The sequence below is a fragment of the Bufo gargarizans genome, chromosome 2 (assembly GCF_014858855.1).
Source record: "Bufo gargarizans isolate SCDJY-AF-19 chromosome 2, ASM1485885v1, whole genome shotgun sequence".
Classification (NCBI taxonomy): domain Eukaryota; kingdom Metazoa; phylum Chordata; class Amphibia; order Anura; family Bufonidae; genus Bufo; species Bufo gargarizans.
In genome coordinates this window covers 616,359,763-616,374,250 of record NC_058081.1, presented here as the reverse complement: position 1 = coordinate 616,374,250, position 14,488 = coordinate 616,359,763, and the positions used below count along the sequence as shown (strand labels likewise).

Here is a 14,488-nt window from a genome sequence, read left to right as displayed (position 1 = left end):
CACCCCTCAAGGTATTCAAAACTGATTTTACAAACTTTGTTAACCCTTTAGGTGTTGCACAAGATTTAATGGAAAATAGAGATACAATTTCACTTTTTTGGCAGATTTTCCATTTTAATATTTTTTTTCCAGTTACAAAGCAAGGGTTAACAGCCAAACAAAACTCAGTTATGGCCCTGATTCTGTAGTTTACAGAAACACCCTATATGTGGTCGTAAACTGCTGTACGGGCACACGGCAGGGCACAGAAGGAAAGGAATGCCATACGGTTTTTGGAAGGCAGATTTTGCTGGACTGTTTTTTTTGACACCATGTCCCATTTGAAGCCCCCCTGTTGCACCCCTAGAGTAGAAACTCCAAAAAAGTGACCCCATTTCAGAAAGAACAGAATAGGGTGGCAGCTTTGTTGGTACTAGTTTAGGGTACATATGATTTTTAGTTGCTCTATACTACACTTTTTGTGCGGCAAGGTAACAAGTAATAGCTTTTTGGGCACTTTGTTTTTGTTTGTTATTTACAACATTCATCTGACAGGTTAGATCATGTGGTAATTTTATAGAGCAGGTTGTCACGGACGCGGTGATACCTAATATGTATACAATTCTTTTTATTTATGTAAGTTTTATACAATAACTTCATTTTTAAAACCCCAAAAAAAATTTGTGTCTCCATAGTCTAAGAGCCATAGTTTTTTCAGTTTTTGGGCGATTATCTTGAGTAGGGTCTCATTTTTTGCGGGATGAGATGACTGTTTGGCACTATTTTGGGGTGCATATGACTTTTTGATCGCTTGCTATTACACTTTTTGTGACACAAGATGAAAAAAGTGGCTTTTTTTACACCATTTTTTTATTTTTTACGGTGGTCATCTGAGGGGTTAGGTCATGTGATATTTTTTTTTAGAGCCGGTCGATACGGACGCGGCGATACCTAATATGTATACTTTATTTTTATTTATGTAAGTTTTACACAATGATTTCATTTTTGAAACAAAAAAAAAAAATCATGTTTTAGTGTTTCCATAGTCTAAGAGCCATAGTTTTTTCAGTTTTTGGGCGATTATCTTGAGTAGAGTCTCATTTTTTGCGGGATGAGATGACTGTTTGATTGGTACTATTTTGGCGTACATGCGACTTTTTTGATCACTTTTATTACCTTTCTTGGGAAGTAAAGGTGGGCAAAATTTCAATTTTTTATAGATCAGGTAGTTACGGACGCGGCGATACCTAATATGTGTAGTGTATTTTTTTAATTTTTATTCAGTGATAAATGTTTTTTTTTTATCTTAACTTTTTTCACTTTTTTTTACCCAGACCCACTTGGTTCTTGAAGATCCAGTGGGTCTGATGTCTGTATAATACAGTACAGCAATATATATTGTACTGTATTTTACTTACACTTTGAACAGATCTATGCCTTTAGCATAGATCTGTTCAGCACCATGGACAGCAGGACGACAACAGGCGTCCTGTTGCCATGGGAACCTTCCCCATCTGCCACAACTTCGCAGACAGGGAAGGGTAAGCACAGGGCTGAGGGGGGGGCTCTCTCCATCGGGGGGCTGCAAAGGCACAGCAGCCCCCTGATGGAGAGGGAGGGAGCTCCCTGACCGATGACAGTTAACCTTTTCCATACCGCGGTCCATACGGACCGCGGTATGGAAAGGGTTAAACGGCTGACATCTGCACAGATGTCAGCCGTTTGCTGACACCCTGGTATACCCACTAAAAGCCAACTAATTTTCAAGGGGAGGCAGGCGGGCGGCCGCCTGCCGCACCGCCCGCCTCCCGCAACGCCGCCCCCCCCCCCCTTTATTTTAGGCACTCAAAAGTTTCTGATCCCCGCGGTCAGGGACCGCGGGGATCAGAAACTGCAAAAAGGGCAGCAAACCGCAGGTCTGAATTGTCGTTGTGACAAGATGTCGTTGTGACAAGATGCCGGCTGAATGATTTCAGCCGACATCCTGTTCAGATTAACCCCTGGGGCGCCGGAATCCCGATTTAAAGTTAGGACGTACCGGTACGCCTTGAGTCCTTAAGGACTCGGGAAATGGGGCGTACCGGTACGCCCTGCGTCCTTAAGGGGTTAATAAATAAAAATCTGAAAAGTGTGGCAAGAATTTGTATTTGGCCACCTGTACTCTGATACCCCAAAATAAAATCCAGTGACCTACCGCCTTCAAAAAGTCACCTAATGATTAAATAGAGTCCTCCTGTGTGTAATTTATTCTCAGTGTAACTACAGGTGTTCTATGAAGGCCTCAGAGGTTTGTTAGAGAACAATATTGCTCAAAGAGCATCATGAAAACCGAGAAACACACCAGACAGGTCAGGGATAAAGCTGTGGAGAAGTGTAAAGCAGGGTTAGCTTATAAAAAAAAAATCTTAAGCTCTGAACAGTATGGCACAACTGCAAACCTACCAAGACATGGCCGCTCACCTAAACAGACAGCCCAGCAAGGAGAGAAGTAATTAGAGAAGCAGCCGGTGGTCACTCTGAAGGAGCTGCAGAGATCCACAGCTCAAATGAGAGAATCTGTCCACAGCACAACTATTAGTCATGTCCTGCACAAATCTGGCCTTTATGGAAGAGTGTCAAGCCATTTTTTAAAGCAAGTCCCGTTTGCAGTTTGCCACAAGCCATGTAGGGGACACAGCAAACATGTGGAAGAAGGTTCTCTGGTCAGATGAGACCAAAGTTGAACTTTCTTGCCTAAATGACAAACGCTATGTGTCGAGGAAAACTAACACTGCACATCACCCTGAACACAGGATCCCCACCGTGAAACATGGTGGTGGCAGCATTATGCTGTGGGGATGCTTTTCTTCAGCAGGGGCAGGGAAGCTGGTCAGAGTGGATGGGAAGATAGATGGAGCTAAATACAGGGCAATCCTGGAGGAAAACCTGGTAGAGGCTGAAAAAGATGAAATTGGAGCTACAATGGAACGATTTAGATCAAAGAATATTCATGTATGGCCCAGTCAGAGTCCAGACCTACATCCCATTGAGAATCTGTAGCAAGACTTGAAAATTGCTGTTCACAGACGCTCTCCATCCAATTTGACTGAGCTTGAGCTATTTTGCTAAGAAGAATGGGCAAAAAGTTCAACCTCTACATGTGCAAAGCTGGTAGAGACATACCCCAAAAGACTTGCAGCTGTAATTGCAGCAAAACATGGTCCTACAAAGTATTGCCTCAAAGGGGCTGAATGCAAATGCATGCCACACTTTCGATTTTTATATTTCTTAAAAGTTTGAAAACCATGTAACATTTTCTTGTCTTATCACATAAAATCCCAATAAAATAAATTGTGTGTGGGTGTAACATAACAAAATTAAGAGGTATGACTACTTTTTCAGGGCACTGTAGATAGATAGACATGAGACGTCAACAAATATGAGATTATCGAAGAGATATGATAGACATAGATAGGGAGACAGACAGATTTCAATATATATGAGAAATGGACGGATGCAAGGTTCGTTACAAGACAAAGCTTCGTGTGTCTGACATGCGGGACTGACTGACTATGGGATGACTGCAAACCATAAGGAATCATTACAAAAATACATTGGAAATGTATCTAATCTTTCTTTATACTGTACAATGAATAGCATTTTCTAAAACTGGAACACGGACTTTAAGTGCCTATGAATTGTCTTGTAGATCCAGATTGGACAATGGCTGGCCCGTACTGCCATAAACCATTCACACGGTGCAGCAATGGGACAGAGCTGTGGGTATGGCGTAAATAAACTACTGCAATTGCTCAAAAACCTAGTTGCACGAGCAAGTTATTGTTTGGAAGCTGCGACTTCAGGCGATAACATGGGTATTGCTCAGAAGCCCCAGGTTGCCAGTGTAATTAAATGGTCTGACTACACTATTAAACTAATATCCGAAATGACCCACTCCTGAATAAAACCTAGAAAATCTGCCCTTGGTTCCAGATGCGGTAGCTGCGGACACTCCTGTATCAAGTATCCTGCATACATGCAATATCAAGGGAACTAACCAGATCTTATACCATAGCTACTCCTACACCGGCAGCAATGGCCAGGCTACCACCCAAATGGGATTTATCTAAACTAATTAAATACAACAGCACATCAAGAAGATATATGTGCAACCATAGAATTTTTACAGGACATAAAGACCACAGGAATTGTATAGAGATGGTGATGCGACTACCGGTGTGCTACTTACTGTCCATAAGTCTCCAATTGAGAAGAGGGTCATATACAAAAGCTTCCAGCACGGCCATGACACTGTCCTTGTGTTCTCGTAATACCTCCATTACCGTGTGACATGTAATGCGGTAATTTCCATCAAGGCCGGTTACCTGTGGACAGAACATGGGGATGTGAAACGGCATCTAATATTAGCTATATTACCATTTTTAGACAGACAGGAGAGAGACATCCCCCTGTATTCTGCATTTATCCATACACACCTCCATAGCGTTGGTCAACATTCTTGTTAGCCGGAATGGGATCTTCTCTGGAAACTTTTCTCTGGTCATGGCCACCTTAAAACACATAATATGTTGACTGTATATGTGCAGACCTTGCTCATTTTACTATCTGCTGCTGAGAGCAACTGCATGAAGGAGCAACTGGTAATACAGCAGATCCCTAGGATCTGGGGGGTGAACTGTATTGCTCGTGTTTGCCGTATTCACGGGCGACTAATATTCAGCAATTAAATGATGTTTATCCGCCCGGGTCTCTTCCAGCCATCTGCTTCATATTAGATGTCCTGCTTTCTTACTGTCTATTTGATATCATTATCTGGTGTTTAAAGTCCTAATCAGATTTAAGCAAAGACACGCAATTAAGGGTCCCTCTTCCGGGTGTGTGCACAACCTCTAATAATCCTCATTAAGGGGGGGGGGTTGCGAGGGCATAGTTATGTCCAAAAACCATCAGGAAATGAAGTCACCACCATAGCTACGTACACAGAAGATAAAAACATAACACAATCGTCTTTCAGGAAATAAGTGGTAGAACTACAACCCCAAATATGCAACGCAAGGTGATTGTCATGCACTGCATGGATGAGGAAGAGTCAGCGGATTTCCACTTTGGAGAGCTTCCCTAGACAATGAATCCACAGTAGTGAATGGGTTCCACCATAATGGATGTGGTTGATGTTAATCCGGAAAAAAAATAAGTGACAAAACTAATTATTACCTCAAAACAGTCTCCAAAGTCGATATGAAGAATTTTCCCACTGAGTCGATCCAGCATCAAGTTAGAGGGGTGTCTGCAAGAAAAACACTGGTAATAAATATTTTTACACACACACACACACACACACACACACACACACCTTTTTATATAGACAAACCACACATACCTGTCACCCAGCCCTAGGATGTACCCGACCATGGACATCACTGCCAGAGACCGTGTGTAATTGGTTCTTCTGTCAAACCAGACCTGAAATAGAAAGTAATCCAAGTATTTATTACACTTAGGTGCAGCTTCCACTAAGAACCACAGCCAATGTCTGGAGCAGTTTCCTACCCTTAATGCACTGTGAGGGCACCATCATATTTGCCACTATGGTTGTGCGCAGCAGTATCTGTGTTCACAGTTAAACATGACAGATAGTCACAGATGATCACTTCTCCCATTGACTGCAATGATTCAACATTGCAGCTGTGTTCCTATGGAGCCCTGCCTTCAGAAGGTCCGAACAGCTCCATAGATCTCTGTGCGGTGGAGTCGATCGGTACTTCACAGCTCCGATGCCATAGTCACAGGTGACCAAAACATCAAAGAAGTTATAAGTCTGCACCGGCATTATCGCCATGCAGAACAGCAGGCACCTAGCAACTACAGCGCCCACTCAACCGAGCAGACACCAAGTGTGGACGGAAGTCCTTAAGGGGGGGGGGGGTTAATGGAATTTCACTTTATAACCGTTTAACCTCAAGCATGCAGGTATTGATCATTACATTTTCATTTTTTTCGTTGGCATTTTGCAAAAGCCATCACTGCATTTTTGAGGGACAAAAATAAATTTTTTTAATGGTGGAATTTTCGGAATTTTACATACAACCCATTGTAAAATTTATCAGAACTTATTTTTTTTTTTGGGGGGGGATGTAAGCCCACTCATCTCTCACATTCTACGGCATTCACTGTGTGGTGTAACAGATTTGATAACTATTTTGCTTATGGTGATACCTAGTTTAAAATTGACATGGCTTTCTTATGTTTTACTACTTTTGCATAATACAAACACTTATTTTAAAATATAAATTTGCTTTATTGTATCATATCTTTTTTCATTGACAGATTTATGAGGGCTTTTTATTTGCAGAATAAGCTGTCGTTTTCATTGGTAATATTTTGGGGTACTTATTAGTTTCCTTCTCTTTAAAGAGGAGGTAGTATATACAGAAATAGTATTACCAGAGATAGAATTAGCATGTGTACAGTTTATACAATAAAGCATTTTCTTTTTAATGGGAAAAGTTTTTTTTCCTCATATATAAACATCTTTTGTTAGTCTCACTAGAAGACATGCGATTGTGTCAATAATACACTGCAATACATCTGTATTGTCCCTGATGGAGTGACAGATGCAGTCCCCTCCATCTGTAACTGCTTATATGCCATAGTCACTATTGACCCGAGGTATTTGAGGCATTAAACGACCAGATTTGAAATTATTTCTGATCCCAGCCATTGCAGCAGTGTCAGCAGTCATATACAACAGACATGTGCTTTGGAGGGGGCAGGCACTATTAGGAGTGGTAAACGTATGCTGCCTGGTGCCAAGTCCTTAAGGAGATTAAAATAATATAAAAATGTAATTGAGGGCCTCCTACCTCTGAGCTTGGACTTTTCAACCACAGCAACTTGGCCAGGTCGTCCCCAGCGGTGTTATTCACAGCGTGCTCGAACACTTCCACCTTCTGCATGAGGGTGAGATGATCGTAATCTGGAGCCATCTACGACCAAGCATGGAATCTAGTTAAAGTTCTGTCATTCTTATACTCAGCGATTTTTAGTAAACGGTTCTGGTTACCCTCAGCATGATGCGATGCTCGATGTTCAGGAGGATCTTCTTCTTCTCACGATAGTCTCGTATTAGGGCGTGTAGTGTGTCACAGTGGGGAACCCAGCCGATCAGCCCCGAGTTAGTGGACAGAGGGATAACTGCATATCGTTGGATACTGTCGAGACAGCAAATCACAAAAAAAAAACTGACTCCTTTTTCTTTCCTACACAACACACACATGCTGGATGATCGTGCAGTCTTTACCTAAGGTTTTTCCGCAGAGATGCTGGGTCATTGGCTAGAAGTGTGTTGACCAGACCGAAGAGTTGCATAACCCTCTCATCCTGACGCAGATCTTCATGTCCTTTCAGCAGAAACATGAACTCATGCCCATTGCTACCTGTGAGGTAAAAAACAATCAATTGGCAGCAGCACTTCTGTGCCATAGTAGAGGGCCACACCAGTCTCTGATAGAGGCATGAAGACCCAGCATGGTTCTAGTGAGGAGGCCTAAAGGCCCCCCAGACATATTAGGATTATCGTTGGCCAACAATGTAAAGTATATGGGGGCTCCTGGCATTACTGTGACAGATGTCAAGGGAGAAAATAGGGCATTAACTTTCAACCCACAATCCTTCTGTTCTGCCAGAAGATAAGCCACAACCAAGGGCGAGAGAGCAGAAAGCCGCTGCCAGACCCCACTAAAAGCAGAAACACGCATGGCCAAACCAAGTGTGAGAAGGGAGAGCCATCGAAGGTGTATTGGCATCTTAACACTAGGAAGCTGTGAGTGTACAACCAATGAGCCAGCAGGGGGCAGCAGGGAGATGTGTAAGTCGTGCAGGCATAATTAGCTATGGACATGGATCCTGGTGATCTGTATGGTCACTGGCAGATTGTCCCCAGAATATCTGACATTGGACAAACTGTATCTTAAAGGAAATGTGTCCGATTGCAGATTTATTTATACCATTTCCTGAACTAAATTATGGGGGCAGCCATCTTGCCTGAGCTGTTGTCCGCTTTTTTAAAAAAATATTGTTGACCCTATCCTTGGGATAGGTCATCAGTCGTCAGATCAGCTCGGGGCCCGACTTCCCAGCACCCCTGTCGATCAAATGTTTGAAGAGAAAGCAGTGCTCGTACAACAGAGCTTTTTCTTCACAGTTTACCTGCTCGCCATTGCAAATAGCAGCAGTTAGGTGACAAGAACACCATATCCGTAGCTTAGTGGCCACTGGGAAAATTGCAGGATTTTATTGTTTTTGCTTAAATATAGATAGTGACATGGAAAATTAAAAACCACCAATTAATAAATAAATACTGTATGTTGCATAAAAATGTGATTTAAACAATGTCATTTTCTGATGAAACATTCCATTTAAGCTGTCTAATCATAGTCTGCCAACCCCCAATAGAAATTATATGCCTGCTTACTTGATTTCACTGTGTATGTTGATGGTAGACACAGGGGACAATAGATATTAATTTGTGTCTGTGTCCAAGCAACAAGAAGAATTTTGAATGCAGCTCTGGATGTGTATGGAGTACAAGCCAATATGTATCTCAGGACCAGTATGAAACAGCAAAGTACAGCATTTGAAAGTCAGGCAGTATCACAATGGTTTAAAGGGGTTGTCCATGATTAGAAAAACGTGTCTGCTTTCTTTCAGAAACAGCAGCACGCCTGTCCATTGTATGTGCCTGGTATTGCAGTTCTGTTGGGATGAGCTGTAATACACCAAACAACCTATCCAGATAGGTGTGGAGCTGTTTTACGAAGAAAAGCAGCCATATTTTTTTTAACCCTTTTATAACTCGTAAAATTGTATTCAAAAGAGTTACACGTTAAAACCAAACAAGTATAAGTGACGCACCCATTAGTGTTAGTTTTCGAGGCCGCTGCTTGGAGGTGATGACCTGAAGAGACTGGCGCAATGGACTGGATACGTATTATTGGTGTATTGGGATCATATGTTCCTGGCACTGCCAATTCCAAGTCTCGACACATCAACAGTTTAGGGGACACATACTGGAGCTCCAAGGAGGTGAGCTGAAACACAAGACCAGAAGACGATCGAGCCCCCAACACTTCCAGTAGCAAGTGACTAATAAGAAGACAAGGTCAGTTCTCCATCCATGTACCTGAGGCAGCTGCTTGGAGATACGTCTGAAGACATGGTAATACAAGTCCCATGCCTGCGTCAGGTCCTTCACATTTCCAGATTTCATGTACTTTCGACACCAATCCTGGGCCTCCATTAAATCTCTACCATAAGCCTTCAGGGCAGGAAGAAATGAAGACGACAAACATGAAGAACAGACAAAACAAGATATTAGGGTGCCATTAATCAGAAAGGTGACATCTAGTGGAAAATTCCTATCAGTCGCACTCCTGAGATGAGCGATTCATCGTGTCAGTAATGAGAAACACACCTGATTAAAAGAGGTCTCCTTCAACGTCTGAGGTCCTCTCTCCATCATAGCATGAAGGGGATCCAGCACAGCAAACATGCCTTTCACGTTCCTCTCTCCAAAGTACAGACGTGATGCCTCCTCCAGACCCTCGTGCCACATCTCATGCCAGAGAATTGCAACTCTGATCAGCTCCTCGCTCACCTGATGCCAGAAAACAAGCAAAAGATAGGGTTAAAAAAGTAACATATGGGCAGCATGGTGGCTCAGTGGTTAACCCTTTAAGCTCCAAATTTAGAAGTGTGCAGTGCACTGTCCTGAGCTTTGACCTGTTTAATACCATGCACCGTACATGTATGTTGCATGCTGCTGGGTTTGAAATTTGCACCAGTGTAAATATACGGCACGGGTTTAAAGCTCCTGCGAGATTGGGTCAGGTGCCCAGCTGCCAGAGACTGGTATCCCTGGAGGATATCCACTGTCTACAGAGCGCTCAGAAAGTGCTTACTGACTAGAGACAGCGGCAATAAACCCAGAGCAGCTCTATCAGTGACTAGTGTCACCACAGGGGGATGTTTTCCCTTTGTAACTCCTATGGATGCTGCAGTTACAATGGAAAACTGCAAAATAAAAAATTACAAAGAACCAACTGAGACAGGTTGTCAGCTCACTAAAGGATCAGATTGCATGACGCTAACAGAAGTCTATGGAGGGGAAAGGTGAGTAAGCTGACATCCTCGAGCTCTCAAGATGGAGGATGCTAGTGTGGGGTGTAAGGTTTAGAGCAGGCATCCTCAAACTGCGGCCCTCGAGCTGTTGTAAAACTACAACTCCCACAATGCCCTGCTGTAGGCCGATACCTGTAGGCTGTTCGGGAATGCTGTTCGGCAACAGCTGGAGGGCTGCAGTTTGAGGATGCCTGGTTTAGAGTAAAATAGCCTGCTAAGTGAAGAAATAGGCGTTTCCTCTGATGAGATATATTACAAAGTTTGATATACTGGCTTGTTGGTGATTTTTTTTTATTTACTAAAGAAATTCCCATGTGTGTCTTTCTACATTATAAAATTACCTTATAAGGCCTCATGCACACGGGCGTTTTGTGGGCGTAGCCGTATTCACTTGAATGGGTCCGCAATTCCGGAGATGCGGAACGTAGTCACGGAACTGAACACTAAGCACTACGAAGTACTTCCGTGGTGTTCCTTTCCGTTGTTCCGCACCGCAAATAAATGTCATTTTTTTGTGGTGCGGACAGACCACGGACCCATTCAAGTTGAATGGGTTCGGCCCGCTGCACGGATGTTCTGTGCATGCGGTATTATATAATTATATAATATATTTGAGTTTCTTTATGGTACAACACAATACCCATTAGAGGACCCAGCCCATTTGTAGAAATGCCATTTTGAGGGGGTCACTCACCATCACAGCTTGCTGTACTAGGGTGTTACTATGTTCACACATGTTCTTCAGGATCTTGTTTGCGGCATTGTGACGTGCTGTGGTTGTAGATTTAGAGGCGACAGTCAGAGGGTAAATCAGAGCCTGTGGTGGGAAGTAACAGACGATGTAAAAACAAGAGAACAGAGTCATGCTATCCACATGAGCCAGATTTCAGCAGCATGAAACACGTCACGTCTGCAGTCCTTGTACTAAACTAAGCAAAAGTAGTCATAGGAAGGGATAATAATCTGCCCTCCTAAAGACTGTCCCTGGGGACCATTTTCCAGCTGCACATGGATAAGCAGGGGCCCATCTTATGAGCTGCACAATCAAGAGAACAATCATGATTAAACACAAGTGCACATCTGATGCAGCTCAAATTCGAAAAATTTGTTGAGTGACAACTGAGAATTTGCATTTAATATGCAGGGTGGGTTGAACAGCTATACACATGGATACATGAATGTAATTAGCAACTACTAGTATATACAGCATTACCGGGACCCTAAAGGCTTTGTTCAGTACCTTCCATCTTGGAAAACAATGCATGTAAACGTGTCCCAACTACGTGGGGTCTATCCCTGCCCTTCCCAATCAGTACAAGATATGTAATGTAATGCATGTACACAGTGATTCTACCAGCAGAAGTGAGTGCAGCTTTGGAGAATACTACAGGACGTAACTCAGATTTAGTGCAGGAGAAGTAATGTACTGTATGTACACAGTGACTGCACCAGCAGAATAGTGATGGTTGATCTGGAGTATAATCCAGGCTGTAACTACACACACATCCTAGTATATTTTCCCCATTCTTTTCCCTGTTCTAGCTCTCTTTTCCAGCACCTTTCTTGTCTCCACTTCCTCTTAATATCAGACCACTCTAATAGCAGCAATAACCGTAATCCACAGGCTTCCTAACTGATCCTGCTGTTTGCTAAACTACAAGGAATCAACAATATAATAGTGAAAATGGTAACATTGTGGCTGGAAAAGTACTGTAAGGGGGCGTATCTTACCAAAAATGCTGAGATGGGTGAGGTAAAAAGAATCCAGGAAAGCTGAGTTTTAGCAAACTGAAGTTTACTGAGGCACTTTTCTTTAAAGTGCTTTATGGGCATGGATTTTTATGGAATAGGTAGACTGGTAGAGGGACATATCATTCCCTCCCACTCCAGTACAATATTATCCCCTAGCCTAAAGTAATCCCAATTGTAGATGCTGGGCTCATTACTGTGGTGAGAAATATGGAATCTGGCTGACCTGGTGGCTATGCAAAGCCTGACCTCCCCGTGTTGGATTTGGAGTACCTTGGTGAGGTAACCTGACGTATAGTTAGTGCCCAGACAGGCAAGGTGATTTATTTAGTTTACGTACATGTGTATGCTTAAAAGTAGTTAATGATCTTTGATGTCCCGTGTTGTTCGGTTAAAAATAAAGAGTTGTTTAAACTTTTAACCCAGAAATATGCAAGTCTTTTATTGCCGACCGCACCACAAGCACACAGACCCGCGACACACCATAAATCTGTATACATATATTCATATTTTTCCCTTTTGTCTTTTTCTTGTTTAAACTAATAATGTCAAATATATAAACCAGAATTTTTTTATTTATAAAACTGAAATCAAACTAAACACAAACGCTAAATATTAAGCTAAACCCTGGTGCTAATCTAACGTCAAAAGTCCCAAACAGCCCAAAGTCAGTCAGGTGTTTAAGAAATCCAGAAAATCCATTTCACCCACTCTCCCCAGTTAACAATTACAGCTACGTTTGCACATATACACTAAGGAAAGCAGTTACATAAACCATATCAAATACTAACAAATACCACACAAAGATCAAGTTCAGCCTCACAAGCCCTACATTCTTAGATACCTACCAAAACAGCCCGGAAAGGAGATGATAGTCTAAAGCACATGAAAAGAAAAGCCCCTCCACAGAAGACAGGCTCTACCCGTGCCCAGCCTTAATCAGGTCACCTAGTATGTTTCTAACCACCTCATTCACAGGGGACATTTTCTATTGTTTCAATACTAAGCAATGTACATTCCACGTGTAGTACTCAACAAGCTGACTAGAAGTGCATCAGAGCCTACCACCTAAGCTTCTAAATGCCCCATAGGAGAGGCCTGCCAACAGTTGTGTGTAGTGTGGCAGGTACACAGTGACCCCACCAGCAGAATAGCAAGCACAGCTCTGGAGTATAATACATAATGTAACTCAGGATCAGTACAGAACAAGTAATGTATGTACACAATGATGCCACTAGCAGAATAGTGAGTGCAGCTCTGGAGTATAATACAGGTGTGGCTCAGGATCAGTACAGGATAAGTAATGTATGTACACAGTGACTCCACCAGCAGAATAGTGAGTGCAGCTCTGGAGTATAACACAGGATGCAACTTAGGATCAGTACAGAGTAAGTAATGTATGTACACAGTGACCCAACTATTTATACAAATTAATTCTATATGCACATGCTTTTATATATTGAATGCAGCAAATATTTGGTGAAAGAACTTTATTCTTCAGCCTCATCATAATTCATAACTCTATGGTTCTGGTCTTTGTATCTTGTCCAGAGCAGAATTCAGACGATGAGAGATATTATGAGACCCTGTCCAATATGCCAAAATCAATACATGCTGATTGACTCACAGTCCATTTTATCAGAAGCGATCTCTGAAGGCTTCCAGGGGAATCACAGCTCTATTGTTCATTGTTCCAGTAATAAGAGGCAGTGATACAAATTCCAGAGAAGCGCCATAAAAGAACCTAGCAGTTTCCTCATTGTTCCTGAGCCTTAGGATGATTCTTATAACTACAAAAACATTTCATTCCAGAGCCATGTGCCTGCCACTGCTGGAGGAAAATATCCAATTTCATTTGAAATTCCAAGGCTGATCTGTTGTCACTCGTCCCAGGCAAAATAAACTCCTGTCTGATTCCCCCTGATGGGTAACCAGCCCATGACCAGTTTATCTTGGAGTACAGTCAGTCAATGGGACCTGCATCACACACAGAAATAATACTCCTTTTATAGGAATGTACAGTTTGAAAGGTGTATTAGAAGAAGTAAAATGCTGAGGACAGTGAGAGGTCACATGCTGTATCCAGGTAGATCGGCACAGCCGTTTGTAAACAAAAACAGTGGCGGGAGGATTGGACCATCACCACAGAACAGCATTTGAGAAAACGGGGGGAAACGGGAGGAATTGGGTGGTTAGATCATGGTTTTAAATTTTAGGCAATTGTAGGGCCTGTCTGAGATATTTTTTTTTCTGGGATTACTATGGCATTTAAAATAAATAAATTATATATATATATATATATATATATATATATATATATATATATATATATATATATATATATATATATATATATATATATATATATATATATATATATATATATATATACACATATATATACACACACACACACACACACACACTTGCTTACTTCATGGGGGCATCTTTCAATTTGGATTCTCCTGACCCGTTTCCACCATGTAAAATAATCTGTGTTTTGTTTAGATCCTATATATAGCACTTCCAGTTGCTGCATCCAAGCAAACCCATGATGCACTGCTTCTCTGCCACAGCTCCA

The 14,488-nt window shown here is 42.1% G+C and overlaps 1 protein-coding gene across 1 annotated transcript in view; it reads right to left on the bottom strand.

The window, feature by feature from the left end:
- The window catches only part of MTOR (mechanistic target of rapamycin kinase), a 163,661-nt gene that overhangs the window by 14,880 nt on the left and 134,293 nt on the right, over positions 1-14,488 (bottom strand). Inside the window, 12 exon segments of the mRNA XM_044282096.1 lie at positions 4,208-4,343; positions 4,455-4,529; positions 5,194-5,266; positions 5,360-5,442; positions 6,843-6,965; positions 7,043-7,190; positions 7,280-7,415; positions 8,893-8,944; positions 8,946-9,068; positions 9,161-9,295; positions 9,452-9,634; positions 10,853-10,975. Of these exon segments, the coding sequence (XP_044138031.1) occupies positions 4,208-4,343; positions 4,455-4,529; positions 5,194-5,266; positions 5,360-5,442; positions 6,843-6,965; positions 7,043-7,190; positions 7,280-7,415; positions 8,893-8,944; positions 8,946-9,068; positions 9,161-9,295; positions 9,452-9,634; positions 10,853-10,975 (1,390 nt within the window).